Source organism: Grus americana, chromosome 3, assembly GCF_028858705.1.
Source record: "Grus americana isolate bGruAme1 chromosome 3, bGruAme1.mat, whole genome shotgun sequence".
NCBI lineage: Eukaryota > Metazoa > Chordata > Aves > Gruiformes > Gruidae > Grus > Grus americana.
In genome coordinates this window covers 117,264,365-117,291,379 of record NC_072854.1, presented here as the reverse complement: position 1 = coordinate 117,291,379, position 27,015 = coordinate 117,264,365, and the positions used below count along the sequence as shown (strand labels likewise).

The 27,015-nt window shown below is 41.7% G+C and overlaps 1 protein-coding gene across 10 annotated transcripts in view; it reads right to left on the bottom strand.

Annotated features, from left to right (window-relative positions):
* Window positions 1–3,620: 3,620 nt before the first annotated feature.
* Window positions 3,621–27,015, bottom strand: part of PLEK (pleckstrin) — a 61,736-nt gene continuing 38,341 nt past the window's right edge. For 2 of the 10 annotated variants that reach the window (XM_054819666.1, XM_054819663.1), the window contains exons 3-13: window positions 26,596–26,717; window positions 25,366–25,569; window positions 22,727–22,834; window positions 18,460–18,615; window positions 13,280–13,461; window positions 11,955–12,046; window positions 11,084–11,268; window positions 9,305–9,409; window positions 7,548–7,631; window positions 6,354–6,423; window positions 3,621–5,481 (exon numbers count right to left, since the gene is read on the bottom strand). In XM_054819666.1, coding sequence (XP_054675641.1) covers window positions 5,342–5,481; window positions 6,354–6,423; window positions 7,548–7,631; window positions 9,305–9,409; window positions 11,084–11,268; window positions 11,955–12,046; window positions 13,280–13,461; window positions 18,460–18,615; window positions 22,727–22,738 — 1,026 coding nt within the window. In that variant the 5' untranslated portion in view covers window positions 22,739–22,834; window positions 25,366–25,569; window positions 26,596–26,717 and the 3' untranslated portion in view covers window positions 3,621–5,341. Of the gene's footprint in view, window positions 5,482–6,353; window positions 6,424–7,547; window positions 7,632–9,304; window positions 9,410–11,083; window positions 11,269–11,954; window positions 12,047–13,279; window positions 13,462–18,459; window positions 18,616–22,255; window positions 22,408–22,726; window positions 22,896–25,365; window positions 25,570–26,595; window positions 26,718–27,015 lie in introns of those variants that run through there. The other 8 variants (XM_054819665.1, XM_054819667.1, XM_054819662.1 and 5 more) reach the window with 8 other exon arrangements.

Here is a 27,015-nt window from a genome sequence, read left to right as displayed (position 1 = left end):
TTCATACACAATTTTACTCTCCCTTCAACCAAACTGAAAGGAAAAAAAATAGTAGCAATTTACAAGAGTGAGAAACAAAGTGTGGAAAGCCATAGTTTTGGTTCTAAATGCAAAGCAGGAAGGCCTATGTTCTAATCCAGAAAAAAACCCACAACTTATTTTGAAGCCAAATAAGAAGCTCTATTTCAAGAAGTCTCACGAGTAACAACAAAATAAGAACACTGTTTTCAGTCAGAGATTTTTCAAGGGTGTTTTTAATTTGTTTGGCTTGCAGATCACCAACCCGCCATTTTTAGATATAAAGCAGTTCCCAAAATACCTTCAGAAGGTGATAAGGAACCACATTCAAATTATTCTTCATGCATCGGATTCAGACTTCAATTATATCATCATCCCACACAACAAAAACAACTTGCAGATACAGATGGTGGTTCCCTTCCACATTCATTTTGCAGATCAGCCAGGACTAAGTCTCATTCTCATACTGAAGCTACTTCCACAGAGCTGGCAAAAGACACTCTCTCCTCTTTCAGGCGACTGCTGAAGCCAGGTGGGACCATTGTAAAGGCTCCACAGTGCAACAAGGCTCCTTTGAGCCACGTATGGTGGGCAGGCAAAGTCATCTGGAAAGGCACCAGCACTTCACTGGTCAGGACACTGATCCTGCCTCAACCATTTGTTTTTTAAGTTGTCCTTGTGCTCCTTAGTGTCACATAAGCAACGCAGAAAGATGAGAGAGATACTCAGGAACCCTATTCCTGGGTAGTGGAAAAGGGTTAGAAAGCAAGAGGAAGACTCCTTACTTAATGTCAACATTGGCCCCAAGAAGCAGGACTGAGATTTCCATCCTGTATCCTGATAGAAGGGCAAACACCTGACACTTTATACACTGAGAACTGCTCATCTTACATGCTAAATAATATAACTGTGCAATTACTTAATCATATAATTTGAAAGCAATCCTTCAAACCAGAGGCTGTGTGAACAGCCTTGCATTTTACTTCATCCTAGCTTTCGAAAAGAAATTCTTGCATATTATGGCTTATCATTAACATGTAAGAGCACGTATATTCTACTTTGATTTACTTTAGGACAAACTCGACATAATATATTTACTTAAAAATTATTCAAGTAGGTAGGCTAAAGAACTTGGCACTATTTATTGCATGGCATATGCAGTTTTCTCAGGCTGCCAAAACTATCAAACCCAAAAACTCTTCCAAGAAAAGTGGCTGGTGAGAAGGGAAGACGAGAGCACACATCCCCCTGTTAGCCAGCAGGAAACCCAAGTGGGAGAGAGCGATTTGAAGCCCAGCTTCAAGTCTTCTGTTGCATACAGTTCACACACCTCTACATATCAACGAGAAAACCATAGTTCACAAGCAAAAATACATGCACTTTTCAAAATATGAACTGAAGGCACTCACAGAAATATCAGCTACCAACCACTGGCAGAGGACTGTTATCTACGCATTCTGCTTTTTAAACTTCCTCCTATAGCCTCTTACAGTTTTAAAACGTATAAACAGAAAAAAAACCCCAATGAAAAACCAACCAAAAAAACCCCTCAAAAAAACCCCACCCTACTAAAATGCTTCTAGCCCTAACCAAAAAGGTTATCTAAGGGAAGTTTTCAGGATTCTTAATTTTGGTGCTACCCAAGCACAAACTCAGAACAAATGGAGACATGTCATAAACAATAAAAAGAGCTTATCCAGAGCCCTGTGAAGCAAGTAGTTTAAAGTAACTTCTAAAGTATTTGAGAACAAATTGGGGGGGGGGGGGGAATATTGGTGTTTAATGCATGTAAAAGTGACATCTAAGACAAAGACAGAAGCAGTATTACTGCACTGAAGAATTATCTGCAATATTGCAAGCACAAATGCAAATAAAAACTTTGTCTAAAAGAGAGATTTGACAGTACACACTAAGTCATACCTCCCAGTCCTTAACTACTTTTTTCCTTTTTATGAACATAATTTGATTAAAGATTCCTCAATAAAATGTTCTATTACTAAAAACAAATTTTCAGCAGACCTTTAACACTGTTAACTATGCTTTCAAATAAAAACCAAAGACAGCACACTACAAACAGCAGAACCAAAATAACTACATTCAGCAACAAAATACTACTAACGTTACCCTTCAGAAGAAAACTGCAGTGTAGGGAAAGCAAACAGCTCCTGGAAACTACTGCTAGAAACACATGAAGACAGAACCACCTCCATACATCGTGTTTATTGGATTGTAGGAAGTAACGCTGTGGCTGAAAGCTTATTAGGCTGTTGCAGTCTTCATGGATGTTATTTTTTTCCAGTGTATGTGCGTGTGGTTTGCTTCGTCCTATCTTCTTTTAAACCATGGAAGAAGGAGCTCCATGTCTACATGGGTGTTTTGATGGGTGCATGGTTAATAAACATTCCTGAAAACTCAACTGTAGTAAGCACACAGTCAGTGTTCCAGGGGAAGGAAAACTGCTCAGCATAAGATGTGGCAAGTCAAACATGAACCTAAGAGGGTATTTATAGTAGGTTATATCATACAAGTCTTACAGTAATTGAAGATTATAAATATAGTCCTTATCCACAATGACTTATTTTGCTGTACTTTAGTCTATTAAAAAAACCTAATTCACCTTATAAGTAAAAAAAGGAACCGACGTTGATGTAGTTAATTGCTGAGTGCGTAGAAGCGTGATTTAAATAGAAGGTGAAAACAGATAGAGGAAGCATCGCACATGAAGGTCTGCTCTTCTTTTTTTCCTCTTTCAATTAGTAGTTCCTTCTACCAGGCCTACTCTCTCTTCTCTTGTGCTAGTATTCAGGATACACACCTCTTCCCTTCCATGCCTTCTAAGTAACTGGGCTGGCCTCATAATCTACAATAGACTTGCAGTTGCTTTTTAATACTGAATTCCCTTACACAAGACCCATTTAGCATCTCTAGAAATTGTAGTGATGTAAAACTAACCTTTTTTGTTTCATATACAGACATCTATTACAGTAGTCCTCGCCACCTTGTCTCAACTCCAGTAGCTCTCTCCTTAACAACTTTCCTGACTCAGTTCAAGGGTTATGACAATTGTCATCATCTCATGCACAGTTCCTAAGGTCTGACTGCTGGTAGGATTCAGGTACCTACTTGGATTCGTCCCTTGTGAAGAGCTTATCAAAGAGAAAAGTCTGTGAAATGTATTGTTTTTCTTGTCAGGCCTTGTCTGAAAATGAACTAGAGCACACTCACCCTGGAATGTAGAGCTAATTATCAATGCAAAGAAATGCATGAGAACCTGACTAAAAGGAAGAACAGCTTGGAGTCACTCTCAGTACCAGTCTCAGGCAAACAAAAGCAGTTATAACAGGAAATGTAGGTAAGGTAGCATCGGACACACACTTCCAATCTTCCCGCTTCCACCAAGAAGCAGAGACGCCTACAAATCCTTGTGATCTATCTTCAAAAGAACTACCTATGAGGTTAGAGACCCTATTGATATCGTCTGGTACAAACATCAGAGCTCTTCCACAAATACACTGACTAGCATCATCTACCAGAGGAAATACCATTCATACGTGGGCAGCTGTACCCTTAACTGGGCGCAGAGAAAAATGACGAGGTCAAACACTGGTAAAACTTTTTAGTTTTATTAAAAATTGGCAGTTGCATCCCTCCTTTGCTAAGCTGGGCAAGTTTCTGTTGTTTGGTTGTGTGGGCTTTTTTTTTTTTCTATTTTCCTGTGCCATAAAATATTTTTGGGTTAGTGAGCTCTGAAAGCAAAAATAAGCAGCAACCACAAAGCAATTATCACCAGAGCAGGCTGAGCAAACAGTGTATCTTTTTGGCATGAGTCTTCCTTCCTCAGAATGACAGAGCAGGCTTCCGCGATCCTGTCAGCTTGCGTGAGATACAGGAAATGCCTGCCAGAAGCCAGTCTCCTCTGGATGTCTTAAATGGACATGACGATGCAGTGTGTGCCAGCCTGCTACCCCTGCATGGCTGTGGGTTTTTTGTGATAAGCAATACTAAGGCAAAAGACCTTCTGGCTCATTAGCTCGGATACAGGTATAATTAAGCAGAATTGAAGAGAAGCTTTAGTTCCAAATTTGTTTTTAGACTGAAGAGATCAGAATAAGAATTCTTAAGGATAAGGTACCTAATTAGATCTACGAACAGGGCTGTAAAAGTTTTGAAGTCTACTTGCACTGAGAAACATCAGTCTGCATCAGGAACAGTCTACGTGCAGAATCTGACATTAACTTGACTTTCAACTCTTGCTTAAAGCTTAAGACTTAGAAGTTTGATACATACAGTCACACAAAAATGTAAAGATTGATCAGGTAAACTGACCCTGTCTAATAATAATGTTTATTTTAGTTACAGCAAGCATAAGGCTTCTCTTATATTACTAAGACATGGAACCAAGGATGAGTCTGTTGCTGGAGGTTGAAAAAAGAAAAATCTAAACAAAACCATTTCAATCAGTAGTTCAAGTAACCCATGGATTCTTTCCCTTCTCCTGTAAGATTCTTAATTCAAATACAGGTCAAATCAGCAGTACACAACACCCTCGAAACTGCTCTGGAGACTTAAATGAAGGGAAACAATGGTCCTAGAGTAGATTCTTGTGGAGAAATTTAGCAAAGGTCAAAATCAGGTGATAAAGGAGTTGAACTGAGATCGCTTTGTGTTTGAAATACTGTAGAGACTTTTCCTCATACCGTTGTCACTGCGTTCTACTTGCTTTCTGCATGGTGTTTCCATAGTTGTCTGCACTCTTCCCTTCCTTAACACTGAAGGATTACAAGGAGTTGATCAGGTTTCCAAGTGAGTTGATTTCTTTCCTTAAATCTATGGCATTACTTGTATAGGTGAACAAGCAGTAAAAAGATCTGGTAGAGAAGAAATTATAAAGTTTATCTTGAGAAGACTTTGAAGTAACTGAAGATACTGAAACACAACACAGGCTGAACGGCAGGTGACTAATTGAGTTCCTCACAGTCAGTGACGTGACTGCATCTCCTGTTAATGGTGAAATTCTATCAGCTGTGGCAGCAGGGAAAGGTGTAAGGTATAACCTTCCCAAGGCAGACTGATTATTCCAAGCAGCACACACTAATATGACATGTTCTATGCTATAATTTAGTAAACTATTACCATAACACAAGTGGAAAAATGTTAGTTTGTTAGTGCCCACTATAGAACTGAAACGTATTACCCGCCCTCACCCCCAAGCCTTAGGACACCTTTCTGGATGATATTGCTTTCTGTCACTGAAATGCTAAAATTCCTAGTTTGTTTTGAGTAACTAATTTCAGTTGTCTGTCTTCTCACTGGCAGATCATCTTCATTTTCCAGTCCTAGCAACTGCCTGAATTGCTTTGATCCACTCTGTACGCTCTGCGGGTGAGGCTGCTTGCAAGTAATAGTGGATTTCATTTGCTGTGATGATTTCAAAGAGGATGTTGTCAACATCATACTTCTTGGCTACAGAGAAGAAATAAGGAAGTCAGCTATAAGAGAATAAAGTCTTGTATTTACAATGTTTCTTCCTTTACACACTGTAAGGGGATTTCCTTCCTTTCTACAGCTGTGCCTGATCAGACCTTCGCAAACATCACAAGATTGGGTCCATGAGACAGGTCTCTCGGAGAAACAACCCATGAATTCTGCACATTTCACCTTCAAGAGTCTATGGTTAACTGATTTCCAGTCATGGAAGGACCTGCAATCCTGCAGACAGGTCACATTCCCCAAACCCTCCCGTGCCTTGCCAGCTACAAAAACAAGACGTTTAAGTTCATGCCACATCCAGAATGTCTGGTCCTTTTCATATCTGCCAGCACAGCCTACACAGGTGCTGAGACGCCAACAGACTTTCTTACTGGGTATGACAGTCTGCCTCTCCTGTGGAGCAGCAAATGCATGGAATGAGTGTTCCTTGCAGCAACGCTTAACCACTGCTGTTTGTTACCCACAACTTCTAGTTTCGGGAGGGAACAGAATGTGAACAGTAATAATTTGTTGGCATAACTACTTCTAACATAAAGCTTCCATCCCAAATTCATCAGCTAAAAAGAGCAAACTCAGCTTACTTTGTCTAAGGCCAGTTATCCTAACATAGGGATGGCGTCATCCGTTTGACATCTTCTCTAAACAACTGACAAAACACCTATTTCTACCTTTACCGCAGTATCCTTCTCCGGTAATTAAGACATCAACAGAGAGCCTAGTTACTAGAAGAATTATGAAATCATTGCACATAGATTGCTTTTGAGTAAAAAACACTTGTGATTTCAGGCAGATTGAAAGAATGCACCAAAAACTCATTACACAGCTCATTCAATAGAATTCCTTACAGTCTGGCATATCTTCCACTGCTGTCACCACGCAGCCTCTCAAATGAATTGCTCCTAACGGCTCTTCTCCCTGGTGAGGACATGAAATCAAAAATGAAATACAGCACTTCTGAAACTGTTCACATGTTAATATCTGGCTACAACTCCAGAACGGAAACAAAAACATTTGCTGACTTAGTATGTCACCTGGAAAACCAGGGGATCTTGAGTCTGTGTGTGACATGGAGGGTGGGGGGTGTGGTAGGGGGAAGACCTGCAAATAAATAGGAAATCAAATTCTGGGATTTTGAATTCAGGATCTGCAGAGTATTTAATGTATCCTGAACAAAGGTGCAAGAAGAATATAAGCCTTGTGTCAACTATAACTTTTCTTTTGACGTCACAGTGAACAGAAGAAAAGATTAGTTAGAAAAAGAGTAGATCTTAGAAGTGTTCTTATCAAGCAGCAAGAGCAGCTATACCTTTATTTACAATTTGGCCTCTTGTGCACTTCAAGACTGTGATAGTCAAAGAACAGGTGAAGATGCATTTTTGTTGGCACAAGTTTCAAAGAAGCAGTCTCTATAAGCTGACACACCTCAGCCCTTTGGGAAGGGATGCCAGGAGCAGGAAAGGCAAGCCAGGAATAGGGAGGTTCAACATTCCTCAGTGTTAATTCTCCAGTGTGTCTGGGCCGCCTCTGCCAAGGGGGACAGGCACAGCAGAAAGCACCTGTAACCCACAATGGCACTGCTCCTGCAGCAACGCAGGATGAAATAAAGCCTGTGGGCTGAATCTACCTCAACACCAGCTTTTGGGGGCCAGGTTTTGCCCATGGCAATGCTCCTTCCTTTCTTAGGGCAGGGTTTGGCCCATTAGAATTAGAATGCCCTGTCTCAGCCTGACACAGAAAATACCTCAATTCTAAACTGCAAAATCATTGTATTGTGTTCATTTGCACTTATGATCCAGTTCATTTTACTCATAGATAAGAGGTGAGAGCACAGTTCAGTGTTACCTGTTCTGACTTGGCAGCCCCAGAAACCACCCTTCACTCTGCTTTTGCAGGGGATGGCCAGGCTGTGTAAGCACAAACAGCCCTGCTGTCCTGCTTGGTCTTCCCTATCACATACTCCCATGCAAATATTCCATTCAGATACTTCCACAGGATGTTGGCTTTAAAACAAACAGGGAGATAAACCAAACATCTCTTACTCCAGCAGGATCATAGTAGTGAAGATACGCAGGGTCCTCTCTTAAAACAAACTTTCTCACCTTCCAGTTCTTCCTCCGATGTCCCTAGGAAAATTCAAAAACAGGAATGTGATGAACTGCTTTGCCTGCAAATGCTAACAGTCACCTTACACATGAGAGAACAGACAAATACAAAAGGGGAAAAGCTGAATATTTTGACAGGACTTGAACCTGGCCTTTCGGTATCCCGCTGTTTTGCACAACTGGGCTATCACACTGGTTTCTCTCCCTATTTTTTGCACAAAGCAGAACAGTTTCAACATAGGAGATTGCTCTAAACAGATCTGAGTCAGCTAGTTATGACGTTCACGTGAGGTCTGTGAGAACTGGGTTTAAATGCTTACCAGAAAACATGGCTGAAAAATATCTTGAAGGAAGGTACCTTGAATTATTGACAAGAATGAGCTGAAGGTCCTTCTCTCCCCGCAAAGGCAGTAACTACTGACAACAACAAAAAAGGCTTATCTGGTTTAAGCACCCTGGAAGAGGGTTTGTGGCTGAGAAGCTCAAGCAGAAATAACACCATCTTCTGATATGGACAGAGATGCCTCATTGCCTGTTTTCAAGAGTGAAATGATGGGTGGGGATAATCTAGATCTGCTGAAAACATTCTCAGCAGAAGCAGTAACACTTCCAAGCAATGATCCACCCTCACTGAGGGTGACCAAATCCAGGCTAACACTGGTGGAAGACTGTCATGAATCACTTCCTCTCAGCATTTCAAAATATTGGTTTCTCAATTAGCTATGCTGTTTGCAAGGAGGCTCTTCCTAACTAGGCAGACATGAATGTGATAGGGTCAAAGTTAGCAGAAAGACGTGTATCCAACTTCTTCCTTTGCTTTTGAGTAATCTGATTGAACAAGAGAAATATAAGTGAGCACCACCAAAAAATTCTTAGGCTCCCAAGGAATATTTTAACAGTGGAGGTTTAGACTGGACATTAGGAAGCATTTCTTTACAGAGAGGGTGGTCAAACACTGGAACAGACTTCCTAGAGAGATGGTCAGTGCTCCACGTCAGTGTTTAAGAGGCATTTAGAGAACACCCTTAATACCATGCTTTAACTTTTGGTCAGCCATGAAGTGGTCAGGCAGTTGGACTAGATAATCATTGTAGGTCCTTTCCAACTGAACTATTCTATTCTTTGGAGAGTCTTGCCTTCAGTTCACTAATATCTGCTTGCAATGGCCTCAGAAAGTAAGGATCTTACCATGATGTTCTCCATATTGCTTCAAGTTTAGCTGGAAAGGAAGATATACAGTTATCTTGCCTCTTACAGATGGGACAGGATCAAACGTTAGTGACTGAAAGGACTCCTTTGCTCCGGTATGCTGAAAAACCCTGTGAAAACTGGCAACTGAATTCAGTTGTGCGTCCAGAGGGACCCTGGATTGGCAGCCTCTTTACCTGAGTTCAGTTCTGCATTGTACCAATGACTTGTCACATCAGCTTTAGCACTCTTTCCTAATTAAAACCATAAACTGTCTTATTTCATAGTAAGACCAATAAACCTTGCCACACTGGGCAAAAGCCCTGCTGCCATGCTACAGCAAGTGTTCTTTGTGCAAAGGCAAAAAGGACAGAGATGAAACCTGTCAAGTGTGGAGATAGCATAGGCAAGTTTCTCTCTTCTCTAAAGCTTTTAAGTGTAAAAGAGTAATCTTGTATCCATGCAACATCATCCCAGTGACAGGATGGAACACATGCAATACTAACCTGTTTCAGCAAACATCCTTGTTTGACTACTATGCCTCTGAATTCTTCTTTCAGGACCACATCATCATCGCTAGAATTTCCCTCGCAGAAAAACCCACTGTCTGGCTGCATGACCACAAGAGAAAATTCAGAAGTTACACAGCTGCTGCATGTTTATGTACATGTACAAATCTGGCTTCTCTTCACCCTGCTTTTTGCCACTCAAAAAATCAACCCTTTTACTGGAAAAATCTCCCACTGAAGTTGAGGAGCTCTCCAGGTCACCATGGAAATAGACCAGTGGGTCTCAGAGCATCTGAAGAGAGCTGGAGCATCTGTGTACATGTCAGTGCCTCCATTCTCCATGATTCTTGGTGTCACATTTCCCCCACGATGGACAGGCTGCCTCAATCCCATGATGTCACAGGTTTTTAAATGCACAGACAGCAGTTCATACAAAGCAATGCCAGCACAGCCAATACATTCCAAGCTGGTCATCCCTGCACCCAATACACCCTTCCTCTTCCTCCATCCATCATAACCATCCAGAATTTGGGAAGAAGAAATGCTCCATCTAGGCTGCCTTCTCCAACGAGAACTGCCCCTAATTTTTGAAATTTGCAATTTTCTATAGCTGTGATGTTGTGATGTGTGCACTGAACATAGGCTGTCTCAGGATCAATGCATCACATCCATTCCACACCAGATAAATTGTGATGCTACCTACTGAACCCTTACACTGTTCAAATGATGTAAACATAGGTAACCATTCACGTGGCTTAGAGCAAATGTCTGTGCTGCCTACTTGCACAATAGCAAGTCAGACATTGACCTGCTGTGGCCTCCTCACACCACATTGGGATTGACTCAAACTAGAAACAAGCTGAAAGCAAGCAGAGCGCACATGGGCTGCTAGGAGAAGTGTCCCAGATAGCCAGGAACTGTGATGGTCACAAGGCTGCCTTCATCAGCAGTGTCTCTGCTTCCATTGCTGCACAGGTAACGTCTCCCTACCAGGGACACATTCTAGGAAAACAAATGAAGTAATGGGAGATTCATTTTGCTGAAGTCGAGTGATTCTATGTGGTAAATATAAACAGAATTGTCATATTTAATAAGCATTTTACCTGACAGAAGGCATACTTTTTTGTTAGCATAAGTTCATAAGCCAAACATCTTTAAAACAGTGATTGACTGTGATTGTGATATTGCAAGTTCTTCAAATCAATCTACAGAATATGAAGCAATGAATTGAAAAAGTTGGGTAATCTACCCAGGACAGGTGGATATTAAAAACTTGCTTCTCCACTCACAGCCAAACTGTGTGTGCGTGCACATGTGTGCTGAGTAATATTTGATGGCTCTGCACAGACATGGGTTTGTAGCTTGGGCCACTCTGAGAAGCCCCATGATAATGAATTCCTCTCTTCCCTTCCACTGAATCATCAGGGGAACTGATGGCTAAATTCTGGTCGCTGGTGAAATTACCAGGAACAAAGTTTAAGTTAAAAAGAACCCAGCTTGATCTCAGCACCCAGTTCACACTTAGACGGGTGCCAGAAAAAAAAAAATGTCCTGCTTACAAATATTAAAGTGAGCCAGTTCATTCTGAGTATCACGTAGAGAAAGACAATTAACACAGATCTCTCCATTTCTGTACGCTCTTCCCTCCAGGACTTAAGAAACCCAACAAGAAGCCTAAGAAAAGCAGAGCATCGGCAAGTCTGAAACAAATAAATAAATAAAAAAAACCCCCAAACAACCAAAACCAACAAACCAAAACCAGAATACAACACTCACAAAGTAATAGTAGGCATCGCTGAGATCTAAGAAGGGGGTGTCTGACAGGCCCTCGGCAGCAGCCTTGGACGTATCCCCTGCAGGCTGTAGATAGCCTTCACTCAAGAGGGAAGAGGCAAGCATGAGACCTTCTTTGCGATTTCGGATGGAGTTGCTAGACACCAGCCAGTCAATCACAGAGGTGCCTGGTTACAAAGGAACAAATAATACCAGTCACAAACCAAGTCAGACGTGAAGAAGCCTAAAAATACACAGGCAACAAGGCTACTCTATCTATTCATCTATCTCCTGAAAGATGTTCTTAGTGACAACACAGGGAACTAATCTGGAAAGGTCTCTGGGTCATCTAGTGAGGTACAGTGGATCTGACTGATGGCAGGGGCCACTCATGAACACTGTACCTGAGGGAAGCCTCAGGGACAGGGGAAGTATGAAGGACAGCCAAGCTTAGAGAAGGCTGTCTTCCAGGCTGCTATGTTACTGACATAGCGCTGTCGAAACAGGGTGATCCACAGGTTTGACTTGGAGCAGGAGAGGAATTACAATGTGACACAGTTTGTTGATGAAAAAGTCAGAAGGGAATAATTCTTCTGGAGTTAAGTGTTTCATGCAACTTTCTACAAAGATCTGCTTCAATCTTTCTGGCACTGGTTAAATTTCTTCCTCCTCTCTTGCTTACCATGGCCATAACTGAACACTTTTTCAAGCTTCATCCTTTGAGCACCTCCTGCATTGGTCGAGAAAACATCTGCCAGGTTTTCTTCTCAAACTTCTCTGTACTCTACAGAGCATAGAGCTGTTTCATCTATGTTTAGCCTCTCGGCCCTGGGCTCCCTTTATTGTGTGGAAAAGAGGGACAAGAGGTCCTTACCTGTAAAGCAGTGATTGAACACTTTTTTATCTTTTTCCAGCTTCAACTCCTTTATTCCCTTTTCAGGATCTTTCATTGAGAGGTACAAAGCACTGCACATAAAAAGAACCACAGAAACTGTTAGCAAATAAAACACTTTAGCCTGTTCACACAATAAGATCATTGTCATTCACAGGGTCTTCATGTTTTGCTGGCATATTGCACTCTGCAGAACGATAGCATGGCTTAGTGCAATTTCCTGAAAATTTATGTTGAAAAGCCTGGAGGCCTCACTACATCACTGTCACAGCTGCAGGAGCAGAGGGGGGAGTGCACAAGCAATTCACCACATCCCCATATTTTGAGAATGGAAAAACTTGTGGTGACTAATGTGAACAGAGGAACACCCACTACTGAGGCACCTTCACAGGGCCCCACAGCCTTGGTGCCAATAGGGGAGCTCACTGCTTTGCGCTGTGCTCCCCCAAAGGTCCTTGGTTGAGCAGAAAGCCTGTCACTGTGACATCTCCAAAACCAGAGTCCCTAAGTGACCTCAGTGAACCCTGGTGTGACTTCCTTTCTCCCACCCACTTTTCACTTGCTCAGAACTCTAATTCCTCAGAGCTCTGGAATCACAAGAAGGATGAATATTATATACCACAACTTAAGTCCTTTGGCCTGTTATCCAAGGTGATCCTCTGCTGAAGCCTGTGAAGTCAGATTTAGTTGGATCTTGGCCCTGTGCAGTTTTACCATCTTGTAAGGAGCACTGCAGGCTCATTTGTATCTTGGTATTTACAGCTCAGAAGCAAAAAATAAGTTGTCCTTAATTTTTAAAAGCACTGACAAACAGATGGCTTTCTGCATGTGCCCTTTATCTCTTCTCCTTTTGCCAGTTCCAAGTTCTCTGGCAGGCACCACTCCTCTCACCATCCAAAAACTAGGCTAACATCAGTGTTTCTCTGGAGAGCAAAGAAAAGGTTTAAAATACTTCTGCAATAAATTATATATTGTATAAAAATGGCTCTCCTGGAAGAATCACACTTTGGCTGGGGTCTGCTTTTGCACTGCATTGTGCTCAGAAATCTCCTTATCAGCAAAATCCTTTGATAAACAAGTACATTTTGGTAAAAGATGATGTATTAATAATGATCTTCCCAGTTCTGATTGCTAGCTCATTTCTGCCACATTGTACGCTCTGAAACTGTTAGTCATGCAGAAAGCACTCTGAAACCAGAGAAGTGGCATGGACAGACATGCTCATAGCTCTTCCAGATTGAGGTTACATATCTGGCACACTGCCTGCAAATGGAAGTAAATGGGGGTGCAGAGCTATAAGAACAAACCTCAGGTTGATTGTTTCAGGCAGCCTGATAGACTTTCTTGTGGATTTTCTGGCAAACCTTTGGCCTCCATCTATGCAGTGTATTGCTTTCTTGATATCCCGGACCCAGGCATCTCTCTCCTCCAGGTAGGCAGCTTGAAAAAAGTGGTCCTGCTGCTTGGCTGCAGTGAGCTTGAAGACAAACTGGAATGATAAATGATGGTTTTTTTAAAAGTTACTTCGGTGTAGCTAGTTGGGCACGATTAATCTAGTACCACCACAGCATACAGCCTACCTTTGCCTAAGGGACTATGGAAAATGCCTTAGAGTCACAGTTAAATTAAACTCTGAAGAAAAACATGAACAGGCAGTGCAGGTGATCGACTGCTTTTGTTATTTCCCTGTGAGCAACCCTGACATTACCAGTACAGCCAAGGTGAGCAGCACTGATACAGCTGCTGATTTTAACTTTTGCTGGGAAATTCAACATAGCTGAAAGGCTTATGGTGGGTGTAAATGTGTCTTAACATTTATAGAGACGTGGTCAGTCTGAGGGAGGAAAAAAATCCCACATCGTATTGCTCAGCTACTGATTCACAAGGAGAGAAAAGGTCACAGTCACATTGGAGAGTGGTTGAACACATCTGCAGGCCAGCAGATCTTTAAGGGCTTGGTAGGGAGATGATACATCCAACCCTTAGCTACATCTAATGATCACTACCTATCTAAACACACTAGCAACAACGGAAAGACTGTACTTCCCAAAAATGAGAAAAGAATCTTTCAAATGTAGTTTTAAGTGGGGAAAAAATAACACCAACCTGAAAAAAAACCCCACAAAGTTCACACATTTTTATCCAATGATCTTTTAGATGGAAAATCTGGATCTAATTCCTCAGACAAACAGTTTTCCACTTCCTCTAAAACACTGTTCCCCATAAGTGGAATTGTAATTTGTTCCATAGTTGCATTAGAATAAATACAACAGGTTCTGACTCAGCAGGCATCTAAAAATGACAGACTAATCAGCAAGCAAACAGCATGGCTTTGAGGGCAAGTAAAACAGAGACTATCATCAAAGAGCAGAGTGTGGTGATTCTACAGCAATGAAATCAAAACACTGAATGAGTCTACTGAAGCTCACATTTGTAAATGGCACAGTGCTGAACATCCCTAATACACATCTTCCAGATTGCTGCCAATGGGAAAAATTCCAACACCCTGAAATTGTGCAGAAGTCCCACTGACTTTCATGGAAGACCGATTTCAAACTTACAAAGCAGTGGGTCCTCAAAAGTCCACTTCAGACAGAAAAGTAATCATTTCTTATCTGACACTGTTCATATTTCCAGCAACACCCACCATTTCTATTATGCAGTAAAGAGCTACATCCTGAATATCAATGTACGGTGCATGTTAAAAGCAAACAGAGAGCTCTCCAAATCCCAATATCCAAGAGTCACGCTAACACACCAGATTAACAGAATGAAATATCAAAGCATTAAAGCAAGCTTTTACCAAAGGAAAAATCAGCATTCTCAAAGTCGAAGAGCTGAGAAGCAACATACAATGAAATGCTAAAGAGTTTTCATTTCCACTACACGGAGGAGACTGGGAAAGCTCTTTCTCTTAATTTTGGTTTTTAGAAAGCTAGGCCACTAAGCTAGACATCCAGGCTTCCTCTAGTGAAGAGGCTGAGTCTCCAATCCTAGAAGTGACCAAGTCTCCCTCTGATGATACCTGTTTGTGCTGTTGAGAAAATTAGACCATTAGACTGAACTAAACACCAACATTTTAGATAGTTTAAGTTAGGACAAGTGAATCTGACTATGAGCAACCATACATGATAACACTATCCACAGGAAAACCATGGGGAAAACAGAGAAAGCACAAGTATTGCAGAATTAACATCTCCTTAAGTAACGATCAAAGTTCAGGTCAAGAACAGCGAACAGTGGTAAATGCATTTTGAAAGAAAATCTCAAAATATGCAGTTGCATCCTCTTCTGAACAGGCTAGATGTCTTTAACAAATCCAAGATTGCTTTCCTTTCCCTTAGCACCTGCTTTTTGGAAATGATTTAGTAAACAAAGCGTGTTTGTGATGTGCCCTAAGGTTTCAAACTAGGCCCTGATGCAGATGCACAAGCCGATTCAAAAAGCTGAAGTCTGGCCAGATGAATAGAAAAGTGTGCTCATGGCTCAATAGTCCCTGCTCCAAACTGGGCCCAAGTGAGTGAAACTAGACTTAAAACTGACCTAATGAGAATTATCCCACTTTTCACCCTACAGAACTCCTGTCCTAAAAATATACTTTCATTTCTAGCCATATGAAGTAAATGTATGCAAACCACTAAGAATCAGAGTAATTCCCATAAGAGGAAGAACTGTATGTTTTGGCATGTAACCAATGAGAAGATAGGATGCAATGCAGAGGCTGTGGATTCAGCAATATAGTAAAACGTAAGATACAAAAATCATGATACTATATTTTCAAGGAGTACATGCAGAAATTTAGATTTCATCATATCAGGTGGTAACTACTTGTAAGAACAATCCCAGTGATGGCGTTGCTCATATGAATGAGCATGTTGCAGTTTTGACTGTTTGAACAGTGCAAATTTTAAGAGAAAATACACCTCCAGGGCTGTTGGTCTACGAACTTGCAGAATGATCTCACCAACTCAATAAGGAGGATGTGCTCCAACACCTGCTGAAGTCATTTGGATCACTTCCATTGACTTCAGCAAACTCTTCATCAGATCTTACTTATGAAAAGGTGTTTTGGATGCCTCAACTCTGAGGTCTGAGATCCTTCCTTTTTTTCCCCTCTCTGTTCTCCCTCAGAAAAGGCCCCAGCAACTAAAATGAAACATAATGTAAATTTCATTATGTAAACTCAATGTAAAATGAAGCATAATGTAAAACTCATTGCAGTCAAAGGAATTATCCTCAAAGACTTCGTCATCCTTCACTACAGATGCATCTTCTGCAAACTGGTATATCCTCAAGCAACGCTTTCGGCAGGTGAGGACGTGTCTCTCTCTGCCATTGGATACTTCGGACCTCTCTGCCTATTTTGTAGAATGCACATACACTGGTGAATTATTTTTTCATTATTAAATGTGTTACTCTTGCTGACATCTCCAAGCAACTACTATAGACCAATACTGATGTCGATGCCTCTGTGGGAGTTTAAAAAAAAACCAAATAAAAACCCCAAAATCAACAAACCATAAAACTGTTTGGAAAGAAATGCTCTGAGAAAAACAATTTATATCACTATAATGTAGGATCTGTGATACTCTTGAACGTAGTACCCTCTCCCTATGCATTATATCTCATGTATAAAGTAAGAAGTGCTGTGCTAAGGCTTGTTAGATAATGTAGGAACATGGTTTCAAATCAGCAGAATTAGAACCAAATGTGTGCAGATATACTTAATTTCTGTTCCTTCATTTTGGTTATTTAATGTTCCTGCCCCATGCTCTAGTCTCTAGACGTAATTATGCTTCACCTTTATTATTCATGTTTTGCAAACGATACAAAGTCAAGTGCTGTACCAAAGAGGTCCCAGCTGGTGCCCAGGCAATGCAGTGACACACATCCATGCTAGCCAAAGCAGAAGGTCAGAGCCAAAGCCTCAGGGGTTAAACAGTAAAGTTTGCCCAGCCGTGCCTAAGGGTGGCTTGCGCAGGAGCTGTTAGCAATAAGGAAGAGTAAATGGGCTTGACCAGCAGTCTCAAACCCTTCTGAATCAGTTGGCCAACCTCCCTTGTCAGCTCAGGGATCAAAAAACCTGTGATGGGCATGGGGTGGGAATGCATGACCGTGCAATTCTCCTTCCAGGCATGATAATACAGTCTCCTTCTGTGGACAGCTGCCAGTACCTAGAGAGAGCTAGGAAGAGCAGGTAGCTCTTGATGATCCTGCTCTGGGTGGGATTTCCAAGGTAACGGCCTTCTAAAACCTTTTGTTCCCAGAAGCAGCCATCTACAACTCAGCACAGGATTAACAGCAATCTTTATTCTCTGCTCCAACCTTTTATTATACTGACTCTAATAGCTTTTAAGTTAAGAGCTCCTTTTTCTTAACAGGTGTAAGTCTAAAAAGACTCCTGAAGAATCAACTTTTTTTTTTTTCATAGAAATATGAAGTCTGCACAAAGAAGAAAAAGAAAAAAGAAAAGAAATAAGTAGAAGAAAGGAAGGAAAAAAGAAAGCCAGCAGGTCCAAACCTGACACCACTTACTGCAAAAGCTAAGGACAGGTATAATTCTCCTCACTTTACTCATATGAGAAAGCGAAGCTTGCTCTCTCACACTTTCTATTTTTCTAACGCTCTCAGAGACTTCTATCTTAGGTCAGGCATCCTTGCGGTAAATTTCTTTAAAGTGTAATTGGATAATCTTCCAGATTCTGGGGGATCCCTTTGTCACAGGAATTCCTGGGAGTATAATGACTATCTGATGAAATTGAGTTGCTGAAATAAATGACTAAAGATATGATTCTTTGCTCATACTAGGAACCCTGTTTTACCAACAACTATTTTTCAGGAACCCTGTAACAAAATATGTATGCTTGTACATTCATCTTTCTGTATCTTATTTTCTGTCAAATAAGGCTCTGAATTTGTGAATATAGTCATCTGAGTGTTTCATTAGGAACTGGGACCTCAGTCTGTGCACTTGCTACCCTCAACCCCAAATGTCTAGGCAACATTTGACCTACTTTCCCTAAATCAGTTTTGGTTTTTGCTCTCTCTCTGAGTGTAGATGTGACTCTTAGTCACTTGCAAAAGCCCTACAAGTAACAGTGCAATGTGTGATTAATACAGAGGTATGTGGGGTCAGGTAGTTACCAAATGGTAATGAAAAGATTTATATTACATTTAATACAGCAGTTGATCCATTCAGCTGCTAAATGTCCCAACAATATAATTTAGCTCTGCTCTCTGACAGACTCAGAGATTTAAAAAAAAAGAAAAATATAATCACTGTCTGAACTGCTCCTTTTGAAGTATCCCGAATTTTTCCTGAGCAGTCACACCTTTCAGACACTACACAAGTCCAAGCCTCTATGACAAGTGAGAGTCACCACTAGGTTAAGCATAAGGAATTTGTAACCACCAGCCTTGAGTGCCTTCGGTGCCTCCAGGAGTATAAGTATACTGTCAATCATTGTTATAATAAAAAAGGACTTACCATTCTTTTGCCAAAATCTTGGCATGGGCTGTTAATAGAGCTTCCTTTTAGTGGGACCATCCCTTTGGGGCTGTTGTCAGCCTTCCGCTTGTAGAATTCAATTCCATCTTCTAAGAGTACAACCCACATCGGCTTCCAGGTATTAAACATGCTGCCCTGCATCAATAAATCACTGTGTATATTATGTTCACTAAATTACTCTTCAAATGATATCCACTGAAGATATGACCTTCCAGAGAGTCTGACTGATGTCAAAATAACTGTAGTTAGTGTCTCAAGGGGAACATACCACAATTGCACCCATCTCACTACGCAGTTAAACATTGTTGTTATTCTTCTGACCATCATTAATTTCCCCTAATAGTCACCCCCGCCCTGAGTTTTTTCAAAATCGCATTGCCTGCCCCAGCAGGTGTTTTTTCTCAGTATCAGTTAATCCCGAGCACTGTCTTCAAGACGACATAGTGGCAATATTATGAATAATCCTCAAAATTTCTGAATGTGAACTGGCACATCAGAACTGTCTCATTAACTTGGGCATCCTGTACTGTATTTAGGACTTGATGCTACAATACAGTCAGTTGTTGAGGCTTGGCTGTCTGATAAGAAAGCACACATCTCAGAGGATTTCTAGACATCTAAGCACAAATTGTAAGAGTAATGAATAGTTTAACGGTCTGCAGCTGCAGATCTCCAACTGCTGTGGTAAGGAATTGAGGTGCTTAATTTAATCTTTTAAAACTTTTACTTCCTATTCCTGAAACACAGCTGTTAGATATAAGAAATACAGAGATAAAGACAGGGCTGGATCCTACATATAGTAAAACACACAGTAAAACTCTCAGACTCGGAGAGGAAGGACCTGCTTCTCTGTGTTGAGCGTGATTAACCACTAGAATTACTAAGGCTGTTGCATTCTAGCTAGATGACCTCTCTGATCCTGCCTGCAACCAGCTTCAAAAGTGGTCACAATCCCAGATACCCAAGTGACCTACTGCTCAGCCAAATGAACATTTAGATATGCTGAATACCAACAGTTCCTCTGAGGAGTTACTAAAGCACAACCAACATTTGTGGGCTCCAAATCAGAGGCCATCCTTCAAAAAAAATTAGTTTCCCTTGCTCTTTCCATTACAGAGAGACACATAAATTTATCCTCCCCCTCCTACAACTCCATCCACAGCATCCCTGTCCTCCTCGGACCATGGTGGCTGAGCAGTGCTAAATATGCAGACAGAAGCAAGGCAGCCACCATTGTGCTGTGCAAATGGCTTGTTTTGGTTTGTTAAACCTGAGAGCCGAGCAGAGTTAGTTAGATTTGCATTTTGTATTTCTGCAGAAGTGAACAGGACAGAAACATGCTGAGTCTTTTTTTTTTTTTTTTTTTTTTTTTTTACTCCCAAAATGAACCCTTTGTCTGTCACATCCTTTTCTGCTGCCCTACCTTCCAAGAAAGGCCTTTTGCACTCTGAATCAGACTTTAGGCTCAACTACAGGGTGGAGAGGGAAAATGGTCAGCTGACACCTTAAGAGCAGGACTTGCTTCTCAACTCTGCACCCCTCACTGGAAGCAGAAGGTGCCCCACAAATGAATGCTGTTTTCCAAAGGAAGGTCACTGCACTGGGGACTCTCTGGAAATGCAGCTAAACAGGGAACTACAAGGGAGAGTGTCATCCAGGTACCACATATGGGTTGACTGCTGTTTTCTTTTAATAAACCATAAGAATTTACCATTTTTTGAGAGCCCAAATTAACCCACTCGTTGATTTTCTGCTAACAAATCAATTATGATGATGAGCCACGACAAGAACTCTTGCAATTTCCTTTTGTTTGCGAGTTTACCATAGGTTACAATACTCATAATACATATACAATACATAATACAATCCAATGCTCATAAACAGACAAGTCCAGTACTTCCCGAAGACCAGACTGACATGCTCTGCCACTGGAAGCCACCGCGGAGCAGTTAGACTGGCAGTCTCAAGTCCACACCATCAGCAAACCCAGACATGGTCACATTGTTCACATCTAAAACATCTCAGGAAAGACAAGCAAGATGCTGGATTTGATTTTCCTGGACTAAAAATCAAATTGTCACACCTACTCCAAAGACTGCAGAAACAGATCGGTGTTCCTTGAATTGCTCTCTGAAATCATTAACCACTTTAAAAACACAGGCAACTTCCCTTTGGTAGAACAACTTCTTTTTATAACATCTGCACCACTACAAGATTAGAAAATTGTTTCTTAGGCTCAGATGACGACACAAGGTCCCCCCAAATATACAGACAGAGATTTAAGCTAACCTAAATCAACACTGAAGTCTGAGCCCACATTTACTGGAGGTCACATTGTCTCAGCTAAAGCACTGACCCCAAGCACAGCACTGTTCCCTAGCCTAATGTAAATATCAAGAGGAGAAAGTCTGTGACAAATGGCTTTCACTCTTTAATAAAGAGAGCTGTGGCTGCATGGATGACTCCTTTGGGAGGTCAAATCCTTGGTTTCATTTTACAGGCATAAAGGAGAGGAGGAACGTACATAATTAGCAGGTAAGGTTAATCAGGAGCATGCTCGTCCTTGCTGGAAGCTCTTGTGGAATTCACAGAAGCCTCACTGATGTATCAAACAGCTGGTACCATCTGATCTGTTATCTTCTGCTCCTTTTACTCTCCAGCCCTTCCTCTAGCACAGGCTACAAGGCTGTTCTAGGAAACAGTTACCACAAGAGCACTCAGCAGCAACTTTAGTAGTACCTGCACAGAGAGACTTTTTGGGGGCCCAACACCCACAAGAATGTGAGGGGCTGACACTGGCACATCTGTATGCATCTTTTCCCTGCCATACCCAGCCAGGTGCACACAGTGTGGGACTGTCCCAGTGTCTAGGCTTCCAGCCATTCCCCTGTCATGGAGGAATATAGATCATGAGCCACTTGCTCAGGCCATTGGAACTAGAGATCTGCAATCTGCACAGCATGAATTTGGTGCTCTCCTTCCTCACGACAGCATCACTGCAGCTTTGCAATTACTTTATGAACTTAACTTCTTTTCAGTGTCAGTGGAAATAAGACTGAGGAGTGGCCTTTCCACAACATGTGTCCCAGACTAGAAATCCTTCTAGCCAGCTGTTTGAATGAGTGAAATTCTCATTTTGATGAGCAGAGACACCACAGGAGAGAGCTCCTCTCTCTCTCCAAGACTGACACTATTTAGTTAGGCTGCTTTAAGCCAGACTGATCTCACTAAGGATTTAAATGAAAGTCAAGGCCTTATGCTATGGTCTCTTACACAACAGACTCCAGAGCAAAGGTTGCCATGGGGCAGCAACTGCCTTCCCAAAGAAGGGAAGTGCCTGTGGCCCCACACACTGTCTCTAGGCCAAGGTGATCTGATCTCTTTGATCTCACTATGCTTCCTTGATGTTTAAACCCGCAATTAAGTGAAATAGAGTAGGCTGTGGCCATTTCAAGCTGTTACCTGTTTTGCCAAGCTTCCACTAAGGGCATTCATTTATTTAGTAAAAATACAAATCTCCTGATCCAAAGGTACATCTGAGACATGTGCAAAATGCCTTATGTAATATTCTGACAAGATATAACTGCTAGCAAGTATCTCTATAATCACTAACACCATATTATTTTACTGCCCAAAGAATTCTGTTCATTTGCCTTTTCTTTTTGGAAAAAATGATCCTTTTTTAATAACTGAAACCAAAGTATGTTTCCCTACACTTCCCCAACCTGTTCAGAGTTCACTTCCTCCTCCACTCAACCCAAAACTGCACACTTACCTTCTTAACTAAGTAGCCCTCCCTTATGCGCATCGGTTCCCGCTCCATGTCTCAGGCAGTCCTGCTCTCAGGTCTATCAGTGCTGGCAGTTAAGCTCCTCTGGCAGCAAAGTTTGTGGGCTAGCGTTTTTACAGTACAGCTGTGTCACCTTCACAAGTTCCTCTGCTGGCTAATCACATGAAAACAAGCCCATTTCCTCTTACAGAGCAAGAGATAGGGAAACGCAGAAGCATATGTGTATTTATAGTTTGCCTCTGAAAGAACAGGCAACTAAATGCTCAACTGTATCAAATACGGCCAGCCTTGAGGACAGAGTCCTGGTAAATTAAATAAGCATTTTAGTGCCCAGTCCCAAGAAATCAGGCCCGCTCTGCAAATACATGAACTCTAGCAAAACAATAAACAGGGTGGCATATTGTGTTGCTGCATGATGCATGCCAAAAGGATCTCAGAGACAGGTTTCCAACTCACCAGTTCTGTCATTTAATCCCATCTTTGGAGTCTGACTCCCAGTGGGTGAGCACGTGGGGTCTGGCAGTGAGCTGGAGGGTCCTCGCCTGGTTAACGATGATGCGCCCTCTGCTGGTACAAGAAATTTGTTTATCAGATTTGATCAGGTTTTGGAGTTTGATGCTGAGGCCTCCGAAAGAGTTTAGCTGTTAAATAGGCATAAATAGATTAGACCATTGCATTAGATAAAGCACTCCAGAACGTCACTTTCTACTTTCTCTGCAGACCTCATTTGGCTATATTTGGTAAAAGATAAGGCAAAACCGTTGATACGTACTAGAGTCACAATCCCTCTTCCCCGTACAGAAGGAAGGGTGGTGGTATATGGGAGACAATCAGGAGGCTGCTGCATTGCCAAGAGCAAAGTATTCTTCCGTGCATGAGACTCCAAATCACTTTTACAGCTAAGCCCATTCAGATAAGGGTTGAGCCCAGGGTTACTCCATCCATCACCTCTGCCACTTTTAAAGATCCCAAAAGAGGGACTTTTTCTGCAGACAGAAATTCCTGCTCTCCTTTTGACTCTCTGGCTGTGTCAGCCTTTACTCAGAAGTATACCGAAGTCTGACGAGGTCTGTGATAGAGGATCAGAAGGTTAGAAGAGCCCTCAGAGGCTTTCTCTAGCCATTCCTCACTAATGATTTAGTAGTCTTCCCACAGATGAGATTCCACTTCTTCCTCGGTTATCTGTGTGCTTCACTATGCCAACTGCTGACTGTTTCTCCTCACTGTCTGAATTGAAATTTTCCTTTCCAGACCTTTCTCAACTAGCTGCTCTTTAAATGATCACTCCAGTCCCATCTTCAGGCAGAGCACCGGTGTGTACCAGCAATCTCAGGCTATGCGCTTTGCAGTGCATTCTACCCCTAACATAACTTTTCGTGATAATTTTATGTGTTATTAGGTTGTTCAGGTTTTGTTTCTAGAACCTACAGAGTCTCAGTACATTGTTCCTTTGCTCATGTAAATCATGCTATAGTGAGGATCTGATTGCTGTTAAAGGACCTAGCTGCTGACCCAGCCAATCATCCATTAGGCAGTTTGCAAATCAAAGATTCAATATATGCTTTCCAATTCTCTGTCAAGTGTACTTAACATCAGCCAACAGATTGTAAAATTATTAGAGACACGGAAACTCACACATAGCTAATAAAAGCTTCATGCTCTTTGGAAATGGAGCTAAAAGTAAAAATCTATCACTAAAAAGTGATCAAAAAGCTTTGTGTCACATTTACAGTAAAGAATCTGCCTACCAGTCCCAGGGCCTGGAATAAACTGAAGATGAATTCCAGAGTTGAGATGATCTAACTGAATTTCTGAGTTACATTTCTGTGAAGACTCCATTTCCCATAAGCCTTAAAATTATGCTTGATGGACTCAGGAGCTTAGAGACTCCTTCTGTACCATGCCTTTTTTGGTCAGTAATTCCTTTTGCTTTAAGAAGGTGAATTATTTCCTTCTCTTCCTTTTCATTCCAGTGGTTCCATCTTTGGGAAAAGGTACACTTTTTTTTTTTCCCCACTGATTGGATAACCCAAAAATACAGGTCATAGACAATAACAACTCAAATTAAATATCTTTCACTGTATGGCTGGCAGCCAAATTATCCCTTTGTTAGCTGCCTTGAGGTCATAATGCTACAGCACCTGGGGCGAGCATTAGAGACCAAGAACTGGCTCACAGCTCTTCCTTCTTTCTCTACCTTGCTGCCCCTCAGACTAAGGAAACCCCTTCCCCAGCTGGACGGGTTTACAGGGAACAAAGACAAAAGAATTTGCCAGCATTTTCTTCCCTGCAGGCAGCCTTTCCACAGGTTTTCCTGCTCATCTGCTCCTGCTGGTTCAGTGTTTGTGCTGAGTCAGGATGACAGGGCCCTGCATGATAAATTGATGATATGAAATGTCCAGGGACAGATCCCCTTCAACAGAACATCTCTATGACCTTATACTAAAAAGTGGTTTAATGTGGACAGAAAAGGATAGTGACTCCACTATTTTGCAAAAGCTCAGTTTCTCATTTACCTGCATGAAAAGCCCTTGGAGGTGTGAAATGCAATTCTAGACATGGTGGCACCAAGCCAATGGCTCCAGAATTTACCATTAGCTACTTAAGCAACTCAGTGTCAAAGCATAAAATTACCTCCACCCAATACCAGCTGGAAGCAACTACTTTTACACCACTTCTTTTCTCTATATTATTTCTACTTCATCTTCAAAGCTCAGCTATTCCTTCTGCCCTTCTACCTTATGTGTCTGGAACAATCCTTTTCTTTGAACACTGAGGCTCGGTTTCATTTATCACACATCACCACAGGGGAATCAGCACTTCATCTTCCCCCCTCCAGGCAGAAATGTGCTGATCAGCTAAATCATCCACCTGAAGCAAAATGGTCCTTAACCATGCAGTGGCCATGGCAGGTGTGAGGGACAGCCTGGACTGCTGATGCATGTCGTCTTTGTGCAGCCATTCCTAAAGAGGAGCACTGGGCATGAGAGAGAGGAAGAGTTGGTTTTTTTCTAGCTCTCCATAGAGAGTAGGATAGAGCTTTGCCTGGCAGAAAGAGAAAGTAATCTGCATTGTGGAAACCCACTATAACTCACCCTGTTCTCTCCATTTCTCTCCAAAGTAGGTAAAGGTGCATGACGCTCAGTTAGCAACATTTGTCACAGTAGCACAATCTTCAACAAAGCTGAGTATCTTTTACCTAATATTGTTTACTGGTAAGTGATCTGTTCTTGTATGGGAGATCTTGCTGTATTTCCTCAGAAAATTCTGGGGATTTTTCTGCTACTTTGGGGTCCGCTCTGGCAAGCATTATTTTTTTTAAAAAAAAGGAAAAAAGAAAAAAGCAATTAACCACATTTATCTGAGCAAGGGATCTAGCAGAGAGACTGATGGGCATCAGAGCCGTATCTTTGCAAATAAATGTGTCAGCTGCAAGGAAGGCAGTTTCTCAGCTTGTTACATCAGCTTCCCTGCTCTCTCTAGTAGCCCTTGCATAGCTGTTCTTCAAACATGTTTGCTGCATTGGAAATGCCATAAACCCACTCAATCTGTAAGAGAGCGTGCAAGTTCTCCATAAATATGCATGTCTCCAGCAAATCAAGCTGCATTTCCAGGGGAAATGAAATCAAATGCTGTATGTTCAAAATTATTGTCTACACAGGAAAAATAATATACATAAGTAGTTTGCAAAAGTGATAAAGACTCAGTCCAGGTTATAGTTTAGTAAAACCCTTTCTCACTTCTGCACAGAGGCAGAGGTCTCAAAAGAATTCCAGTATTAAACTGAGAGCTGGCAAGTACAAGTCTCAGCACAATTCACTCCATATGGAACCACACACATGGCTATTTTTAGCGAATGAGAGATTGTGGCTTTGCATCCACATCTCAAAAAGAAACCCAAACCCAGAACATTTCCAAATTTAGCACAGTGTTAGGAAAGTAATCAAAGAGGGGCAAGCATGAAAAGACTATTACAGGTACTGTCCACACCACCTTGGAATCTAAAAGCTGTGAGTTGGCCATGATATATGTACCATCTTGTTCTGACCTCAAGGCACATTTTACATATTTAATTATTGTGGAGCTATGCAGCTAGATTAGCACATTAACTCTAAGTGGGAAGGCCTGCATAAATGGTAATAGTGAAAAGTCTATGCAGTTGACATATTATCATGCATAGAGAGATCATATTGAGTGGATGCAGTTAAGAGACCAAATGGATTTCTCCACAAATTGGATCAACACAAAGCATAGGTCACGGCTTATCTGCATATTAGCTCTGACTTTTCATTGGATGCATGCAACCTCACCTGTAATGTACTCACCTCTCCCCTACAGCAGCTTCCCATCAGAGATACATGCAGGTGATGTAGCTGCAGCAGGGAAGGCCTAGGCACAAGAGAGAGGTCTTGAAGGATAAAGCTGCAGTGTGAGAAGACCTTCCTAGCTGTGTGAAGAAAATGAAAATAGCTGAGCATGCTGACTGCAGCTCACCACTCCCTTCAAAAGCATTAAGGGGTTTGCCAGGGCACAGGGGAGTGCTTCAATGTTCCTGCCACAAGGGAAGAGAATCAGTTTAATGTACCTTGCTGACTCCAGACAACAGGTTGGGAGGCCTCAGGTGCCAGGAGAACAAAAGGTAGATTTGAAGGCCGGGGGGGGGGGGGAAGGAAAAAAAAAAAAAAAGGACAAAAAAAGGACAAAAAAAGCAAGCAGGTTTGCATTTTACAAAGACATTAAAGATT